Below are 21030 nucleotides of genomic sequence, written 5' to 3'. Positions count from 1 at the left end.
TAGAAACAGCCTTATCAGTCCGACGACAACGCGTACACACGCGCTACTGTCGGCTGACAGTCCGCCCAGCAGGAGGGTCTGACGGACCCGTCGTTGGCGGCTGTAGTGCGTGTACGCACCTAAACACTGTCACCTTGCAGTGCTGAAGCCTCAAATTTGATTTGTGGCCAAGACAAAATCTGTATGGAGTCTGCATGTTGTTCTGTGCATGCATGGATGGATTACCTCCAGGCACTTCATTTTCCTCCACCTCCCAAAAACATATTGGTAGGTTAATTGGCTTCCCTAGACTATGGTGCAGGTAATAGAGAAGGACTTTGATTAGGGACATCAGACTGTAATGTTCCATTAAACTCATGTACAAAACAGTGCGTAAACTAGAGCTTTAATGAGATCAGAAAAACTGACATGAAGATCAGCAGCCCAGTACAACCAATCTGATCTCATATTTCAACTTTTAGTAGGTAGATCAATGAAATATTCTTTCTGGTCCATTGCCCCAGGTTCCTGCACATTGATCTTTGCCTTATTACATTAAGGCCTAACAGATGGAAAACAGCAACCACTTGTAGATGGATGATGCTTCTATGGTCTTTGCTTTTCTGTCACTTTAACACAATTTACAGACAGCTTTGAGTATAAAATCGTACTTTTGAAGTAAACAGAACATTGACCTTTAGCATGGAAATATAATGGACATAACAAACATCCTTTTTTCACACAGATTCTTCCCGCTTGGATAATGTCAACTGTTGTGCCATGAACAAGAACACACATTATTTGTGGAAGAATTACCTCTTACTCCTTTTGACAGATTTATTCTCCCACGGAGGATCAAGAACAATGATACCGTACTTTTTATCTGGAAGAAATGGACATGAAGAGTGTGTGACTTCTCAATGACTGAACTCCCAGAGACGTCTTACATTCTGTTTATCAGCACAAAAAAAGAGCTTCAAGTTGTTTTCACTTTTCATACATTTATAAAACCCCTTTATGGTAAGACTAATGCCATCAATCATGGTTGCTCTCACCTTGTAAGCACACGCTCACCTCCACTGTTAAAGAAAAACAAATGTTTTCAGAGAAAAACAAAAAACAGCTTATTGGGAGTGCCTGCAGAATGCAGAATAAAGTACATTTTTAATTGTAGAAAATATAAAAATAGCTTGTGTATCATTTATATGTGCAATGTATATTACTTATTTAATTGAATTTTAAACTTTAAAGCACGCCTGAAGTGAAAAGAATATGGAAGCTGACATTTATTTACTTTTAACCACCCTGGCGTTCTATTAAGATCGCCAGGGCGGCTGCGGGAGGTTTTTTTTTAAATTAAAAAAAAACTATTTCATGCAGCCAACTGAAAGTTGGCTGCATGAAAGCCCACTAGAGGGCGCTCCGGAGGCGTTCTTCCGATCGCCTCCGGCGCCCAGAATAAACAAGGAAGGCCGCAATGAGCGGCCTTCCTTGTTTTGCTTACATCGTCGCCATAGCGACGAGCGGAGTGACGTCATGGACGTCAGCCGTCGTCCTGACGTCAGCCGCCTCCGATCCAGCCCTTAGCGCTGGCCGGAACTTTTTGTTCCGGCTACGCTGGGCTCAGGCGGCTGGGGGGACCCTCTTTCGCCGCTACTCGCGGCGGATCGCCGCAGAGCGGCGGCGATCAGGCAGCACACGCGGCTGGCAAAGTGCCGGCTGCGTGTGCTGCTCTTTATTTGATGAAAATCGGCCCAGCAGGGCCTGAGCGGCAGCCTCCGGCGGTGATGGACGAGCTGAGCTCGTCCATACCGCCCGGCTGGTTAAACAATGTAGATAGCCTGGCAGTCCTGCTGATCCTCTGCCTCAAATACTTTTAGCCATAGACCCTGAAAAAGCATGCAGATTAGATGCTCTTGACCAGAGTCTGACTGGATTAGCTACATGCTTGTTTCAGGTGGGATTCATACACTACTGATACCATAGAGATCACTAGGACTGTTAGACAGTCCTGGTGATGTTTAACCACTTAAGGACTGCAGTCATAAAACCCCTTAAGGACCAGAGCCTTTTTTTCCATTCGGACCACTGCAGCTTTCACGGTTTATTGCTCAGTCATACAACCTACCACCTAAATGAATTCTACCTCCTTTTCTTGTCACTAATACAGCTTTCTTTCGGTGCTATTTGATTGCTGCTGCGAGTTTTAGTTTTTATTATATTCATCAAAAAAGACATGAATTTTGTCAAAAAAATGACTTTTTTTAACTTTGTGCTGACATTTTTCAAATAAAGTAAAATTTCCTATACATTTGAGCGCGAAAGTTATTCTGCTACATGTCTTTGATAAAAAAAAACCCATTCAGTGTATATTTATTGGATTGGGTAAAAGTTATAGCGTTTACAAACTATGGTGCCAAAAGTGAATTTTCCCATTTTCAAGCATCTCTGACTTTTCTGCGCACCTGTCAGGTTTCATGAGGGGCTAAAATTCCAGGATAGTACAAATCCCCCCCAAATGACCCCATTGTGGAAAGAAGACATCCCAAAGTATTCAGTGAGAGGCATGGTGAGTTCATAGAAGATTTTATTTTTTGTCACAAGTTAGCGGAAAATGACACTTTGTAACAAAAAAAAAAAAAAAAAAAACGTTTCCATTTCTTCTAACTTGCGACAAAAAAAAATGAAATCTGCCACGGACTCACTATGCTACTCTCTGAATACCTTGAAGTGTCTACTTTCCAAAATGGGGTCATTTGTGGGGTGTGTTCACTGTCCTGGCATTTTGGGGGGTGCCTAATTGTAAGCACCCCTGTAAAGCCTAAAGATGCTCATTGGACTTTGGGCCCCTTAGCGCAGTTAGGCTGCAAAAAAGTGCCACACATGTGGTATTGCCGTACTCAGGAGAAGTAGTATAATGTGTTTTGGGGTGTATTTTTACACATACCCATGCTGGGTGGGAGAAATATCTCCGTAAATGACAATTGTTTTCTTTTTTTAACACACAATTGTCAATTTATAGAGATATTTCTCCCACTCAGCATGGGTATGTGGAAAAATACACCCCAAAACACATTATACTACTTCTCCTGAGTACGGCGATACCACATGTGTGGCACTTTTTTGCACCCTAACTGCGCTAAGGGGCCCAAAGTCCAATGAGTACCTTTAGGATTTCACAGGTCATTTTGAGAAATTTCGTTTCAAGACTGCTCCTCACGGTTTAGGGCCCCTAAAATGCCAGGACAGTATAGGAATCCCACAAATTACCCCATTTTAGAAAGAAGACACCCCAAGGTATTCCATTAGGAGGATGGTGAGTTCATAGAAGATTTTTTTTTTTTGTCACAAGTTAGCGGAAATTGATTTTAATTGTTTTTTTTCACAAAGTGTCATTTTCTGCTAACTTGTGACAAAAATAAAATCTTCTATGAACTCACCATACTCCTAACGGAATACCTTGGGGTGTCTTCGTTCTAAAATGGGGTCATTTGTGGGGTTCCTATACTGCCCTGGCATTTTAGGGGCCCTAAACCGTGAGGAGTAGTCTTGAAACCAAATGTCGCAAAATGACCTGTGAAATCCTAAAGGTACTCATTGGACTTTGGGCCCCTTAGCGCACTTAGGGTGCAAGAAAGTGCCACACATGTGGTACCGCCGTACTCAGGAGAAGTAGTATAATGTGTTTTGGGATGTATTTTTACACATACAGATGCTAGGTGGGAGAAATATCTCTGTAAATGACAATTATTTGATTTTTTTTACACACAATTGTCCATTTACAGAGAGATTTCTCCCACCCAGCATGGGTATGTATAAAAATACACCTCAAAACACATTATACTACTTCTTCTGCGTACGGCGATACCACATGTGTGACACTTTTTTGCAACCTAGGTGCTCTAAGGGGCCTAACGTCCTATTCACAGGTCATTTTGAGGCATTTGGATTCTAGACTACTCCTCACGGTTTAGGGCCCCTAAAATGCCAGGGCAGTATAGGAACCCCACAAGTGACCCCATTTTAGAATGAAGACACCCCAAGGTATTCCGTTAGGGGTATGGTGAGTTCATAGAAGATTTTTTTTTTGTCACAAGTTAGCGGAAAATGACACTTTGTGAAAAAAAAAACAATACATATCAATTTCCGCTAACTTGTGACAAAAAATAAAATCTTCTATGAACTCACCATACTCCTAACGGAATACCTTGGGGTGTCTTCTTTCTAGAATGGGGTCATTTGTGGGGTTCCAATACTGCCCTGGCATTTTAGGGGCCCTAAACCGTGAGTAGTCGTCTTGAACCCAAATGTCTCAAAATGACCTGTGAAATCCTAAAGGTACTCATTGGACTTTGGGCCCCTTAGCACAGTTAGGCTGCAAAAAAGTGTCACACATGTGGTATCGCCGTACTCAGAAGAAGTAGTATAATGTGTTTTGTGGTGTATTTTTACATATAACCATGCTGGGTGGGAGAAATATCTCTGTAAATGACACATTTTTTATTTTTTTTACACACAATTGTCCATTTACAGAGAGATTTCTCCCACCCAGCATGGGTATGTGTAAAAATACACCACAAAACACATTATACTACTTCTCCTGAGTATGGCGATACTACATGTGTGACACTTTTTTGCAGCCTAGGTGCGCTAAGGGGCCCAACGTCCTATTCACAGGTCATTTTGAGGCATTTGTTTTCTAGACTACTCCCCACGGTTTAGGGCCCCTAAAATGCCAGGGCAGTATAGGAACCCCACAAGTGACCCCATTTTAGAAAGACGACACCCCAAGGTATTCCGTTAGGGGTATGGTGAGTTCATAGAAGATTTTATTTTTTGTCACAAGTTAGTGAAAAATGACACTTTGTGAAAAAAACAATAAAAATTCAATTTCCGCTAACTTTTGACAAAAAATAAAATCTTCTATGAACTCATCATACACCTAACAGAATACCTTGGGGTGTCTTCTTTCTAAAATGGGGTCACTTGTGGGGTTCCTATACTGCCCTGGCATTTTACGGGCCCAAAACTGTGAGTAGTCTGGAAACCAAATTTCTCAAAATGACTGTTCAGGGGTATAAGCATCTGCAAATTTTGATGACAGGTGGTCTATGAGAGGGCAAATTTTGTGGAAACGGTCATAAGCAGGGTGGCCTCTTAGATGACAGGATGTATTGGGCCTGATCTGATGGATAGGAGTGCTAGGGGGGTGACAGGAGGTGATTGATGGGTGTCTCAGGGGGCGGTTAGAGGGGAAAATAGATGCAATCAATGCACTGGGGAGGTGATCGGAAGGGGGTCTGAGGGGGATCTGAGGGTTTGGCCGAGTGATCAGGAGCCCACACGGGGCAAATTAGGGCCTGATCTGATGGGTAGGTGTGCTAGGGGGTGACAGGAGGTGATTTATGGGTGTCTCAAGGTGTGATTAGAGGGGGGAAATAGATGCAAGCAATGCACTAGCGAGGTGATCAGGGCTGGGGTCTGAGGGCGTTCTGAGGTGTGGGCGGGTGATTGGGTGCCCGCAAGGGGCAGATTAGGGTCTAATCTGATGGGTAACAGTGACAGGTGGTGATAGGGGGTGATTGATGGGTAATTAGTGGGTGTTTAGAGGAGAGAAGAGATGTAAACACTGCACTTGGGAGGTGATCTGATGTCGGATCTGCGGGCGATCTATTGGTGTGGGTGGGTGATCAGATTGCCCGCAAGGGGCAGGTTAGGGGCTGATTGATGGGTGGCAGTGACAGGGGGTGATTGATGGGTGATTGACAGGTGATCAGTGGGTTATTACAGGGAATAACAGATGTAAATATTGCACTGGCGAATTGATAAGGGGGGGGTCTGAGGGCAATCTGAGCGTGTGGGCGGGTGATTGGGTGCCCGCAAGGGGCAGATTAGGGTCTAATCTGATGGGTAACAGTGACAGGTGGTGATAGGGGGTGATTGATGGGTAATTAGTGGGTGTTTAGAGGAGAGAATAGATGTAAACACTGAGCTTGGGAGGTGATCTGATGTCGGATCTGCGGGCGATCTATTGGTGTGGGCGGGTGATCAGATTGCCCGCAAGGGGCAGGTTAGGGGCTGATTGATGGGTGGCAGTGACAGGGGGTGATTGATGGGTGGCAGTGACAGGGGGTGATTGACAGGTGATCAGTGGGTTATTACAGGGAAGAACGGATGTAAATAATGCACTGGCGAATCGATAAGGGGGGGTTTGAGGGCAATCTGAGCGTGTGGGCGGGCGATTGGGTGCCCGCAAGGGTCTAATCTGATGGGTAACAGTGACAGGTGGTGATAGGGGGTGATTGATGGGTAATTAGTGGGTGTTTAGAGGAGAGAATAGATGTAAACGATGGATTTGGGAGGTGATCTGATGTCGGATCTGCGGGCGATCTATTGGTGTGGGTGGGTGATCAGATTGCCCGCAAGGGGCAGGTTAGGGGCTGATTGATGGGTGGCAGTGACAGGGGGTGATTGATGGGTGGCAGTGACAGGGGGTGATTGACAGGTGATCAGTGGGTTATTACAGGGAAGAACGGATGTAAATAATGCACTGGCGAATCGATAAGGGGGGGTTTGAGGGCAATCTGAGCGTGTGGGCGGGCGATTGGGTGCCCGCAAGGGTCTAATCTGATGGGTAACAGTGACAGGTGGTGATAGGGGGTGATTGATGGGTAATTAGTGGGTGTTTAGAGGAGAGAATAGATGTAAACGATGGATTTGGGAGGTGATCTGATGTCGGATCTGCGGGCGATCTATTGGTGTGGGTGGGTGATCAGATTGCCCGCAAGGGGCAGGTTAGGGGCTGATTGATGGGTGGCAGTGACAGGGGGTGATTGATGGGTGGCAGTGACAGGGGGTGATTGACAGGTGATCAGTGGGTTATTACAGGGAAGAACGGATGTAAATAATGCACTGGCGAATCGATAAGGGGGGGGGTTGAGGGCAATCTGAGTGTGTGGGCGGGCGATTGGGTGCCCGCAAGGGTCTAATCTGATGGGTAACAGTGACAGGTGGTGATAGAGGGTGATTGATGGGTGATTGATGGGTAATTAGTGGGTGTTTAGAGGAGAGAATAGATGTAAACGATGGATTTGGGAGGTGATCTGATGTCCGATCTGCGGGCGATCTATTGGTGTGGGTGGGTGATCAGATTGCCCGCAAGGGGCAGGTTAGGGGCTGATTGATGGGTGGCAGTGACAGGGGGTGATTGACGGGTGATTGACAGGTGATTGACAGTTGATCAGGGGGGATAGATGCATACAGTACACAGGGGGGGGAGGGTCTGGGGGGGTCTGGGGAGAATCTGAGGGGTGGGGGGGTGATCAGGAAGGAGCAGGGGGCAGTTTAGGGACTAAAAAAAAAATAGCGTTGACAGATAGTGACAGGGAGTGATTGATGGGTGATTAGAGGGGTGATTGTGTGCAAATGGTGGTCTGGGGGGTGGGCAGGGGGGGGGTCTGAGGGGTACTGTGGGCGATCAGGGGGCAGGGGGGGGCAGATCAGTGTGTTTGGGTGCAGACTAGGGTGGCTGCAGCCTGCCCTGGTGGTCCCTCGGACACTGGGACCACCAGGGCAGGAGGCAGCCTGTATAATACACTTTGTACACATTACAAAGTGTATTATACACTTTGTAGCGGCGATCGCGGGGTTAACAACCCGCCGGCGCATCCGATTGGCCGGCGGGTTGACGTTGCGGGTGGGCGGAGCCTATTGCCGGTGGATGCGCGCGCATCCCAGCGCGCGATCCCCGGCCAGAGAGTGCCCCAGGACCTGACGCCAATCTGCGTTACGTGGTCCTGGGGCTGCCACTTTGCCGCCGCCAATATGAAGTAGGCGGTCGGCAAGTGGTTAAAAGGAAATATGTTGGCATCTTCCATATCCCTCTCACTACAGGTTCCCTTTAAAAGGAAACTCCAGGCACAAATATTTCTCCTTGTTTACATGTAGATTTCACCTATATTATAAAAAGAATGCAGTAGCTGCTGGTTAATTAGCTGGCAGCTGCTTGAAAGCCCCATTTGAGGCACAAATGTTTTAGTATACCTGTGAAGGCACTCAGTTCCAAGATTTATTTTCAACTGTGTAAGAAGTTCCTTGATTAGAAAAGCAACTGATGAAGTTCCTGTACTACAGACTGTTTGTGCTATAGACTGCAATCAGAGATATTGAGTCTGCGCCTTTCCCTTTCCAGCAGCCTGAACAGTGGGGATAACGCAATCCTGGGAGCTGCAGTAACCACATCCAAATAGACTGAAAACTGATAGGTTAGGTGTCAGGTGAATCTTACAGGGGTACAGGGTAAAGCTTCAAAGGGGAGGCAAAGCTTAAAGAGACTCCGTAACAAAAATTGCATCCTATTTTTTATCATCCTACAAGTTCCAAAAGCTATTCTAATGTGTTCTAGCTTACTGCAGCACTTTCTACTATAACAGTCTCTGTAATAAATCAATGTATCTTTCCCCTGTCAGACTTGTCGGCCTGTTTCTGGAAGGCTGCCAAGTTCTTCAGTGTTGTGGTTCTGCTATGAACTCCCCCTTCCAGGCCCCTCTCTGCACACTGCCTGTGTATTATTTAGATTAGAGCAGCTTCTCTCTTCTCTCTTATCTTTTACAAGCTGGATAAATCTTCCTCTGAGCTGGCTGGGCTTTCACATACTGAGGAATTACAGACAAGGGCAAAGCTGTTTGCAGGAAGAAAAGAGCAGCCTGAAACTTCAGTGCATGAGAGCAGAAGGGGGAAAGAAACACACAAATGATCTCTTGAGATTCAAAAGGAAGGGTGTATACAGCCTGCTTGTGTATGGATGTATTTTCTATGTGTGGACATACTGTACATCAACCTACTTCCTGTTTTGGTGGCCATTTTGTTTGTTTATAAAGAAACTTTTTAAAACTGTTTTTAACCACTTTTAATGCGGTGAGGAGCGGCGAAATTGAGACAGAGGGTAATAGGAGATGTCCCCTAACGCATTGGTATGTTTACTTTTGTGCGATTTTAACAATACAGATTCTCTTTAAGGGTCAGGAAGGGGTTTACATTAAAATAAACCCGAAGTGAGCTTGGTATGGAGGCTGAGATATTTATTTCCTTTTAAGCAATACCAGTTGCCTGGCAGCCCTGTTGATCCTCTGCCTTTAATACTTTAAGCCATAGACCTTGAACAAGCATGCAAGTGTTTCTGACAATATTGTCAGAACTGACAAGATTAGCTTCATGCTTGTTTCTGGTGTTATTCAGATACTACTGCAGCCAAATAGATTAGGAGGGCTGCCAGGCAAGTAGTCTCGTTTAAAAGGTAACAAATATGGCGGCCTGCATATCTTTGTCACCTTGGGCTCAGTTTAAAGAGGAGCTGTCAGTCATACTATCTCAGAAAAAAACCCATATATAATGTATAAGTAGATAAATACTTGCTCTACTAACATAACATACCGGTATGTATTGCACTGTCCACATTTTAATTTTAGTGATTTTTCTATAGTAAAAAAAGATAAAATCCTTGTTAGGATTTTCAATTTCAACTGTGTCTATCTTGAAGTCAATCCTGAAATCCTTTCCTCCCTAAGGCTCCCTGCACACTGCATGCGATTACGATTCTTAATCTGTTTTTACATCAGATTCCGATCTTTAATCGTTACTGCATGCTGCATTTTTTCCTCTTATTTTGTTGATTGCATTCAGGGTAAATCGGAATTGCAAATCGGAATCGCAAAACGAATTTGCAGTGTGCAGGGAGCCTTACTCTGTCTGTGTATCTTAACCAGGATTTCCTACAGTACAAGACCAACCTGCTGCAGTTCCACACTGCCCTTGCTCATGCGAAGCAGGAATACTTTACCAAGCTCATCGGAGCACAAGCTTCCAACCCCTGGCGTCTTTTTGCCACTTTCAACTCCCTGCTTAAACCCCACCCTCCGTTTCCTCCCTCTCTGCCACAGATTTAGCCACCCACTTCACCAACAAAATTGTCTCCATCCGCCAGGAAATATGCAATCTCAAATCTTCACCTCCCACCCCCTCCCAACCAGCTCCTCCTCCACCCTATCCTCACATCCTTCACTCCTACTACCACCGAGGAAGTCATCCACCTACTGCAGACTTCCCATACCACTACTTCCCCCCTTGACCCCATCCCTTCTGATTTACTCCAGCCTCACTTCACGGAATTTGCCCCAGTCCTCACTACCCTGTTCAACCTCTCCCTATCCACAGACACCTTCCCCTCAGACTTCAAGCAGGCCACTGCCCTACCCCTGCTCAAGAAACCCTCCCTCGACCCCTCGCTACCCTCCAACTACCGTCCTATCTCCCTGCTCCCCTTTGCCTCAAAACTCCTTGAGCGTCTGGTTCACAAACGCCTGACCCAGTTCCTCAATGCCAACTCACTGCTAGACCCACTGCAATCTGGATTTCGGCCTGCCCACTCAACCGAAACTGCTCTCACCAAAGTGGTCAATGACCTTGCCTTAGCTAAAGCTGAAGGTAAATACTCCATTCTCCTCCTCCTTGACCTTTCAGCAGCGTTTGACACAGTAGATCATCCCCTACTCCTCCAGTCCCTCCAGTCCATGGGCATTCACGATCTTGCCCTGTCCTGGCTTTCATCCTACCTCTCCAACCGCACCTTCACGACCGCCTTCAATGAGTCCTCGTCCACCACCAACCACCTCTCGGTGGGAGTCCCCCAAGGTTCAGTCCTTGGCCCCCTACTGTTCACCCTATACACATCCTCCATTGGCAAGGTTATCTCCTCCATGGGTTTTAATTATCATCTGTATGCAGATGACACCCAGATCTACCTCCACACCCCTGACATATCCCACCACTACCATGGACAAGGTCACCTCCTGTCTATCAGCCATCTCCTCCTCGATGTCCGCTAGGTTCCTGAAACTAAACCTAAACAAAACGGAATTTATGAGCTTCCCACCCCTGATATCCATAAACCTCCCAGATGTGCATGTCACTGTTAACCACACTACCATTCACCCTAGCTCTCAAGCCCGCTGTCTGGGTGTCACCCTGGACTCCGCACTCTCCTTCACTCCCCACATCCAAAACCTCACTTAGTCCTGCAACTTCCACCTTCGTAACATCTGTAAAATTCGCCCTTTCCCGACCTCTGCCACCACCAAACTCCTCATCCATGCCCTCATAATTTCCCGCCTTGACTACTGCAATGCCCTGCTGTCTGGTCTCCCTATGACCCGAACAGCCCCACTGCAGTCCATCATGAACAAGGCAGCCAGAATTATCCACTGCTCCCATCGCTCTACCACGGCAGATCCCCTCCTTGAATCCCTCCACTGGCTTCCTATCCAGTCCAGAATCAGATTCAAGATACTGTGTCTGACCTACAAATCTGTCCACAAAACCGGTCCAACCTACATTTCCGATCTTACTCAGAGGTACACACCAAGCCGCTCTTCCAATGAACTTCACCTAACCGACCCCGCATCTCCCAGTCCCATGCACGCCTCCAGGGCTTCTCAAGAGCTGCTCCAACACTATGGAACTCCCTACCTCCACCTATTAGGGCAGCCCCCTCCAACATCTTCAAGAAAGCCCTCAAAACTCACCTTTTCACTCTGGCCTACTACCCCTCACAAGTGCTCTAAACCCACAGCTGAACTCTGGTCCCCTACCTTCCGTGTCCTTACCTCTCCCTCTAGATTGTAAGCCTTTGGGCAGGGTCCGCCTCCTTTTGTGTCCTACCTGATCATGCACCTCCATTACTGTGAACCCATGCTATGCATCTGAGTGAAACTAACTTGCCTAATCTCCATGCTCCCCTCCAGTGACTAAGAATTACCTTGTACTCATACTGTGCTGCATGATCTGGTCTTTCTTGTATTCAGGTATTGTCATTTTGCTGTATGTCACCCCTAAATATTGTATGTATCCCTATTTATTGTCCAGCGCTGCATAATATGTTGGCGCTTTATAAATACAATAAATAAATAATAAATATCATTGCCCGCCCCCTCCCAGTCTTCAGACACTCCCACCCAGCTCTGCAGTAGAAAATGGATTGTCTCAGCATGAGAAATATTGGCCAATGAGAGAGGAACAGAGGTGTGGGAGGGGAAAATGTGAGGGAAAGAGGCTTCAGCCAATCAGGCTGCATTAGCTATGTCTGAGGGAAAACCAAAGAAGAAAAAAAGAAAACCCAGCCTGCCCTGTAACTTCCTTTGTGCGGGAGATGTACCAAATAAGAGCCAGGGAAACTGGGGAATGATGTTTTATGAAGAACAAAAGTAAGAGTGATTTCTAACTTTTGGATTGCCTGATTAGCATCCTTATTACTTGTGTATCAGATAAAAATAAAGATTTTTATTTTATTTTATGCCAGACAGTTACAGTTTAAGAGGATCAACTAGGGTAAGGCCATGGAGAGGGAGCAGCAACATAACCACAAACAAAAAAAAGTGTCACAAACAGACCCGTTTCTTGGGCCGTGCGGGGCGTGCCGCCGCCTGGGGCGCTGTTGGGAGGAGGGCGCTGTAATGGAGGGGGGAGCCGGAGCCGCGGGGAGGGCAGCCCGACCTCTCCTTTCCTCTCCTCTCCCGGGCCGCCCTCCTGCTCCCCCCTCAGATGCAGAGTAATGCACAGGGAGCGCTGTATACAACATAGCGCAGCTCTCTCGCCGCCTGTCTCTTCCTCTCTGCCGCCTATACGATGATACACATGCTGCTTCCGGCTAAACAGGAAGCAGCGTGTGTATCATCGTATAGGCGGCAGAGAGGAAGAGACCGGCGGCGAGAGAGCAGCGCTTGGAACGCAGGGAGGAATGTTGTATACAGCGCTCCCTGTGCATTACTCTGCATCTGAGGGGGAAGCAGGAGGGCGGCCCGGGAGAGGAGAGAGAGGTCGGGCTGCCCTCCCCGTGGGGCCGGCTCCCCCCTCCATTATAGGGGGGCAGCTACCTATCTAACCTATACTGTGGGGCACCTACCTAATCTAACCTACACTGGGGGGCAGCTACCTATCTAACCTACCCTGGGGGGCAGCTACCTATCTAACCTACACTGGGGGGATGCTACCTATCTAACCTACACTGGGGGGAAGCTACCTACTCTAACCTACACTGGGGGGCAACTACCTATTTAACCTACACTGGGGGGGCAGCTACCTATCTAACCTACACTGCGGGGCAGCTACCTAACCTATACTGGGGGGGCACCTACCTAATCTAACCTATACTGGGGGGCACCTACCTAATCTAACCTACACTGGGGGGCAGCTACCTAATCTAACCTATACTGGGGGGCACCTACCTAATCTAACATACACTGGGGGGGCAGCTACCTATCTAATCTATACTGGGGGGCAGCTACCTAATCTAACCTACGCTGGGGGGCACCTACCTATCTAACCTATACTGGGGGGAACCTACCTAACCTAACCTATACTGGAGGGCAGCTACCTATCTAACCTATACTGGGGGGCAGCTACCTATCTAACCTATACTGGGGGGCAGCTACCTAATCTAACCTACGCTGGGGGGCAGCTACCTATCTAACCTACACTGGGGGGCACCTACCTAATCTAACCTACACTGGGGGGCAGCTACCAACTAACCTACACTGGGGGGCAGCTACCTATCTAGCCTACACTGGGTGGCAGCTACCTAATCTAACCTCCACTGGGGGGCAGCTACCTATCTAACCTATACTGAGGGGCACCTACCTAATCTAACATACACTGGGGGGCACCTACCTAATCTAACCTACACTGGGGGGGCAGCTACCTGTCTAACCTACACTGGGGGGCAGCTACCTATCTAACCTACACTGGGGGGCAGCTACCTACTCTAACCTACACTGGGGAGCAACTACCTATCTAACCTACACTGGGGAGCAACTACCTACTAACCTACACTGGGGGGCAGCTACCTATCTAACATACACTGGGGGGCAGCTACCTATCTAACCTATACTGGGGGGGCTAGCCTATACAGGTGGCAACTATACTGGCTACCTATATTGCAGGCACCTACCTAAATAACCTATACTGGGGCACCTACCTATCTAACCTATGCTGGGGGCAACTATTCTGGCTACCTATATTAGAGGCACCCACCTAGCTACCCTTTACTGGGGCACCTACCTATCTAACTTATACCGGGGGCGCCTGCCTATCTAACCTATACTGGGGGCAACTATACTGGCTACCTATACTGGAGGCACCTACCTGGCTAACCTATAGCGGGGGCAACTATACTGGCTCACCTATGCCTTGCGACCTATACTGGGGTACCTATTCTTGGCTACCTATACTGGGGGACCCATACTAAGTGCAACTAGACCTGGCTAACCTATACTGCGGGCACCCATATCTTGCACGGGGGGGGGGGGGGGTGCGTAATTTTTACACCCTCGCCCTGGGTGCAGAAACTGCACTGGTCAAAAACCCAACAGCAGAGTATCGGTAACTATATTACCACTATTCTGAATATTTAACACTGAATCTATCTGAAATTACACATATCTCAGGTACAAAGGTACATGAAGACTGTCACTAAAGAGTGGCTTGTGTAATCCATTATTTTTTATCTGTGACCATGACCATCAGCTAAAAGTTTCACAGCGGCTGATCACGAGCTGTTAATGGCAAATCACAGCTCTCTTCCTACAGCAATACAGTTTCATGATGGACTGCTGCAGAAAACACCTGAGCTGCTCTACATTCACTGGTACGCTAGGACTTGCTAAACTGACTGATCAGTGCGGCTAGAAAAGCCTTCTAGCCTTACCCTTATTTTTAAGTGTGTCAGAACTCTTCACCATTGCCTTTGCTCCTAAAACATGCTATCGCGTCTTATTTTATAATATGTTGGCATTTCATACATAAAATAAAATAATAAAAACCCATAAGCACATTTGTAAGATTTTAACACAGAAGCTCACATTCAGCTGCTGGAAATCCATTTGGAGTTTAAAGTATTTTGAAGAGATTAACTCAGGTTTTTGCTGTAAAGCTTTCAAGAAAGAACCATCCATCATAGCAGACATTTATTGGATATTCCTTAACATTTAAAGTAAATTGCTAAATTGTAAAATCTGGCCTCAGAGATTTAAAGCTCAGGAAAGTATTACTGAGTAGTTATGAAGAGCTCTGCTCATGAAGCTATCCAAAACTGAAAGTGACATGCAAGAAACCAGAATATAGACAAAGGTAAATGGCAGTGACAACCTGCTTCTGCTAAATGACACACTGGAACCTAAGCTAAAATCATAATATCCAAAAGTGTGTTAGAATAATATGCTGGTGGTACTATTAAATGCCAGATGGCCGTGCAATGCAGTCAATGCAATTCTGATGTTCTTGCCTATCACATACTATAGATGTTGCCAAAAAGCGCACAGCAACGTATAGTGGACTTGATTCACTAAACCGAGATAACTCAAATATCACACCTTAACTATATCACACCTTATCAAAGATATCACACCTTATTAAAGTTAACACACCTTATCAGAGTAGCATAGTGAGCGCTACGAACCTGCAGGGGCTCAGGGCAGGACGAGTGCCACTTCCAATTAGCAGGCATAAGTTAGTAGCGCTCGCGATGCTACTCTGATAAGGCATGTTAACTTTGATAAGGTGTGATATCTTTGATAAGGTGTGATATTTGAGTTATCACGGTTTAGTGAATCAAGCCCAGAGTGTGAATAAGGCCTCATGCCTTGTTCACATTGTCAAACGCAGATGTGTTGGCATCGCACACCATCCGCGTTGCCGTCCATTGCGCAGCTGTTTCCATACACTACAGTGAATGGGTCAACGCTGCATTTTGGGGAAAAAATTGAATGCAGCAGTGGGTTATCGCAACCAGTGCAATAGTGAGAACGTCAGATGTTCTTGCGTACAGCACACTATACGCATTGCCAAAATGCACAAATCGAGAATAGCTACAGATTTAGTTAGCTGCCTATGACACTTTACATTTGGCTATAAAATTCTATTAATAAACAAAACTATAGAGTCCTCAGAAAAGTCTTCATCAGTAACAAGCAAAGAAACAAGAATCAGTCAGAGACATAGCTCTGTATGGTGTGTGAAGAGGACAGCGGGGAGGAATTTTCAGAAAGTGAAAGTATTTTCTAAATTAACACCTAAGCCTCAAATATCTGAGGACTTAACTTTCTCCAACCCCTCTCCTGTAAATCAAACGTGGCTAGTCCTCGGCGTGCTGTTAAAAGCAGAGAGCTCATAACAAACTCATTAATCATTACAATATTCTCAGCAAACATATTTACATTAAAGCTGCAGACTGAGAACAGGATTTGGACATAAGCTGGAGGTCTCTGTGCAGGATGTATAAGATGAGAGTATTTTTCTGTCTCAGCAGTTCTCAAATGTGATGCTATTGGACCACTGATGGCCTCTGGCTGGATGGTCCTCAGACATCATGTCCCTGGTTTAACAGGATGCTCTCTCTTTAATGGGGGTGAATGGGAGGCAGGCTGAGCATTTGGTTGTTAGTTTCATTCAGCCCTGCCAAGAGAAAGTATCACACAGTGCTGCATTGTTTCACATGCCCATGACATGAGTTGAAAAAAATAAATGTCCTTTTTAGCAGCTTTCAGTATGCGGTATCAGGTACGTGGTTAGATACAGAGGGGGGGGGGGGGGGGGAGGAGCAAAGTGAGAGGTATACTTGCACGTTGTGCCCCCTGCTCCCATCAGCACCTTGCATCTCTCATGTATACTGACATTGCCATTTCTGCATGTGAAATTTACATATTGCGGACATTTTTACTGGTTCATGAGAGAGCATTATCCAAGAAGCACCACATGCTCCTAACAAGCCCCCATTGCTGACGAGCAATAGCAGAAAACTTTCCTTATTATGAAATACTGTATGTAGAGACATGGAAATGTGCACAAATTACATATGCCTTGACACTTATTGTGAAAGTGAATCCAGCCTTACAAACTGAACAATTACAGCATTATTAGCTTAACAGCATAAATAGTTTTCATTATATTCCTTTTTTAGTAAGAAAATTAAACCATCTGGCTGTTTATCTGATCATGTGTTCTTATGTCTAAGGCTCCCTGCTCACTGCAAATCCGTTTTCCGCTTCCAAATCCGTTTCTGATTCCGATTTTCAATTCCGATTTCCCTGAATACATCCAACAGAAAAATGGATTAAAAAAAAATGCAGTGTGCAGTAAAGATTAAAAATCGGAATCGGATGTAAAAGCCGATTAAAAAGCGGAATTGGAAACGCATGCAGTGTGCAAGAGGCCTTAGGGATTGCACCTAAAAAGATGTATGCTGAGAGACTTTTGCAAGCAGAGGATACAGACAAGTCTTCAGCTCTCTGTAGCTGTGAAATTATAGAAGCTGGTTCCTTATTTTTAACAAATCTCTATTTCATAAGCGAAACACTTAAAACCTAAGCACCCGAATACATTTTTTTTATAAACAACTTTTCTTTTTGCCCAAACAATGTACTTCCCAACCCCTATTTTGTTGTTTTATTTCTGCCTGCTGGAGATCAGGCCCGTTCATACCAGAGGTTCTGTGTGCCAACCAAAAGGTGCCCATTCATCTAGTGCTGATGGGCAGATTTGACCAAAAGATTGATCTCTCTCTGATCCAATCTGATCAGAGAGAAATCTGTTGGCTGCCCATACATCACAAAAAAACATTTCCCAATTGATTTCAGCATGAAATATTATTGGAATCAGCCTTGTGACACTGCCTCACTGCCTCCGGCCACATTTCCCTAAATATTTTATGTGCCCCCTGGTGCCAGTGCATTTATACTTCCTGTGACGGAGTGCCCATGCTGTTTTCCCCATGTGGCTGCTGGCACTATAGCATGTGGGGCACTTGTGTGATGTCACACAAGTCCCCCATGTGCTACCATATTCCCCCGAAAATAAGCTCTAGCTGTATACCGGTAGAAAATCAGAGGCTATGCTAGTGTATGGGGAGGTGTGCAGTCTCTTACCGCACCTCCCTTTTGGCTGTATCCCCCTCCAGTCATCTGTAAACAGCTTCAATATCCTAACATGGTCAGTGCCCTTTACTCTGCATGCTCCTGCAGCCTATCAACATAAACCGAGGTTATCCCTAAGGTATTCCGTGTTGCCTACCGCAGGCTATATAAAACATCAAAATCCAGGGGATATTGCCCAAACGAGACAGGCATGTATATGTGGCAGTGATGATTAGTTTTAGAGCATTAGACTATACAAAATGGTGTATGGAGGCCTTCTTAGTATACCATAGTCCAAGCTGGCTATTGAGGTTAACGAACAACATAGGGACTGTATGTTCTTAAATGGAATCTGTTAAACCAGAGCACTACGCCATCTCTGTCCCCTGTACCTCTTCTGTACCCTAATGCCTCAATGTCCCCCTCTGTGTCACCTTTCTTTCCCTGTGCCTTCAGTGCTCCCTGCTGCGCCACCTTTCCCCCTCCACTCACTGTGTCACCTCTGCCCCTTCAGTGTTTCCCACTGCACTACCTCTGCCGTCACTTACCCTCTGTACCATTTCTGCAGACCATAAATGTTACTCATCAATGTTTGAGTTAATTAAAGGGACTCCGAGTAGTGCAGAAACTATGGAAAGATGCATATCATTTTAAAGCTCTCTTACTCCTCTTTCCAATGGTATATAAACCGCTGCCCTATGCCTTTTAGTTTTCGCTATTTTCGCAATTGAAATTGCCGCGGCCGTGATTTCAATAGCGAAAATAAAGAAAACTAAAAGGCGTAGGGCAACGATTTAGGTGTCGCCAGAAAGAGGAGAAAGAGAGCTTTAAAATGATATCCATCTTTCCATAGTTACATTGTATTACACAGGCCGACTTTTTCTGCTGAATGGAGCTGCTGACACTGGGGAAAGTGTCGTCCTGTGTAATACAAGTAACTATGGAAAGATGGATATCATTTTAAAGCTCTCTTTCTCCTCTTTCTGGCGACACCTAAATCGTTGCTCTACGCCTTTTAGTTTTCTTTATTTTCGCGATTGAAATCACGGCCGCGGCAATTTCAATCGCGAAAATAGCGAAAACTAAAAGGCGTAGGGCAGCGGTTTATATATCATTGGAAAGAGGAGAAAAAGAGCTTTAAAATGATATGCATCTTTCCATAGTTTCTGCACTGCTCGGAGTCCCTTTAAAGGGAACCTTAACTGCTGCGGAAAAATAAATTCACTTACCTGGGGGCTTTCTCAAGCCTCCTGCAGCCGTCCTGTGCCCGCGCCGGTCCTTCGGTGCCCTCCGGTCTCCCTCCGCTGCTGAGTTTAGATTTCGGACGACTGCCAGTCGTCCTGGGGCCTCTTCCGCATTCCTTGTCGTAAACTGCAGTAAAGCGCGTCCGCATGACGCCAAACGCGTCATCGCATGACGCCAAACGCGTCATGCGGACGCGCTTTACTGCAGTTTACGACCAGGAATGCAGAAGAGGCCCCAGGACGACTGGCAGTCGTCCGAAATCGAAACTTAGCGGCGGAGGGAGACCGGAGGGCACCGAAGGACCGGCGCGGGCACAGGACGGCTGCAGGAGGCTTGGGAAAGCCCCCAGGTAAGTGAATTTATTTTTCCGCAGCAGTTAAGGTTCCCTTTAAGTCATACCAGGTTTTGAGCAGCCTTGATTTTCTGTTTCATTATTCCTCTACTACTTTTTTCCACAAATACCAGCAATAAATGATAGTTACTGCAGACAAACTGATTTTGTTGTTTCCAAGTAGTTTCCAACTTTAGGTCCTGTGAATTTATGGGTATGCTCTCATTTATCTTAACACATAGCAGAATTCCTAAATCTGACACATTGTTTTGACCGTTTCTCCCCTCAATCTGTTTTTCCTGTTCTGGAGTGTAATATTGAAGATTTACAGTCCTCACAAGCAGCATAATCCACAGAGATTAGTAAAAGATCTTATTGTACTTTAGTCATCTGTTGCCACTGCTGACAGTACAAATTGCAGATGCCTTTCTATTGACTGTATGAAAGGAAAATGTTGCGCTAACATTTGAAATATGTCCTTACAAACATTTATTTAATTAAAACAGAAGTTTTGTCAGCTCATATATTTCTCTGGAAGGAAGAAAACAAAAACAAATCTAAACGCCAAAAAAAAAAAAAGAGAAGTTACAAAATGAAAGGAGGAAAATCTCGGTTAGGGCTGTAATTCTTATTTATGTGAAGGTCCGAACATAAATATGCAGCTGTACTTGCACGGTGTAGCAGTAAGAACTGGTTCACACTAGGGGCTTGATTCACTAAACCGTGATAACTCAAATATCACACCTTATCAAAGATATCACAGGTTTGCACGCATAATAGTAAAGGTTTAAGTGCATTAACTTTCCCGTTCACGTGCTAACTTATGGGTTAGAGCGTGAACTGGAAAGTTATTGCACGCAAACCTTTATTTACAATGCCAGACTACGCTCCAGAGCACTGAAGATTGCCAAGGATCCCTCCCACCCTGGCCACCAGTTTTTCAATCAGCTCCCCTTGGGGCGGAGGTATCTGAGGTACCGGTCCATCTCAACAAAGACCACGAGACACAAAAACAGCTTCTTCCCCTCGGCTGTAATTTCACTGAACTCCATTAACTCTGCCTATGCTCTCCCCCCCCCCCCCCCCCCCCCGTAGGCTGCCCCTCCCCCTCCCCTTTGACTTTCTGCATGCAAACCATGTGACGGATGTGTTTGGAAAAGTAAAAGTATATGTATATGTTTGGATCCAGTTGTGTTTGGAACGTTCTTTGTATATGTTAGTTAATATGAAGTGATGCCACTATGCTCTATGCTATGCTGTCTCTTATGTTTCTATGTACGTGCCCTGTACTCATGTGCCAAGCCTAATTCCAGGCATGACCCAGTCATGCTTGGCGAAATAAATGTGATCCTGATTATTACGTGCGCTAACCAGCGCACTGAGCTTATCACACCTGTGATAGCATTTATCACGGCTTTGTGAATCAAGCTCAAGGTTTGATATCTTTGATAAGGTGTGATATTTGAGTTATCACGGTTTAGTGAATCAAGCCCTAAAGCTTCATCTACACACGTAGAT

At 45.8% G+C, this 21030-nt stretch overlaps 1 protein-coding gene across 1 annotated transcript in view; it reads right to left on the bottom strand.

Moving 5' to 3' along the window:
• The window catches only part of METTL4 (methyltransferase 4, N6-adenosine), a 175708-nt gene that overhangs the window by 135293 nt on the left and 19385 nt on the right, over positions 1 to 21030 (bottom strand). Inside the window, exon 4 of the mRNA XM_068237227.1 lies at positions 796 to 862. Within this exon, the coding sequence (XP_068093328.1) occupies positions 796 to 862 (67 nt within the window). The remainder of the gene's footprint in view (positions 1 to 795; positions 863 to 21030) is intronic.

The sequence above is a fragment of the Hyperolius riggenbachi genome, chromosome 5 (assembly GCF_040937935.1).
Source record: "Hyperolius riggenbachi isolate aHypRig1 chromosome 5, aHypRig1.pri, whole genome shotgun sequence".
NCBI classification, from domain to species: Eukaryota; Metazoa; Chordata; class Amphibia; order Anura; family Hyperoliidae; genus Hyperolius; species Hyperolius riggenbachi.
The sequence above is the reverse complement of the archived record's forward strand: the minus strand, read 5'-3'. Positions and strand labels throughout refer to the sequence as shown.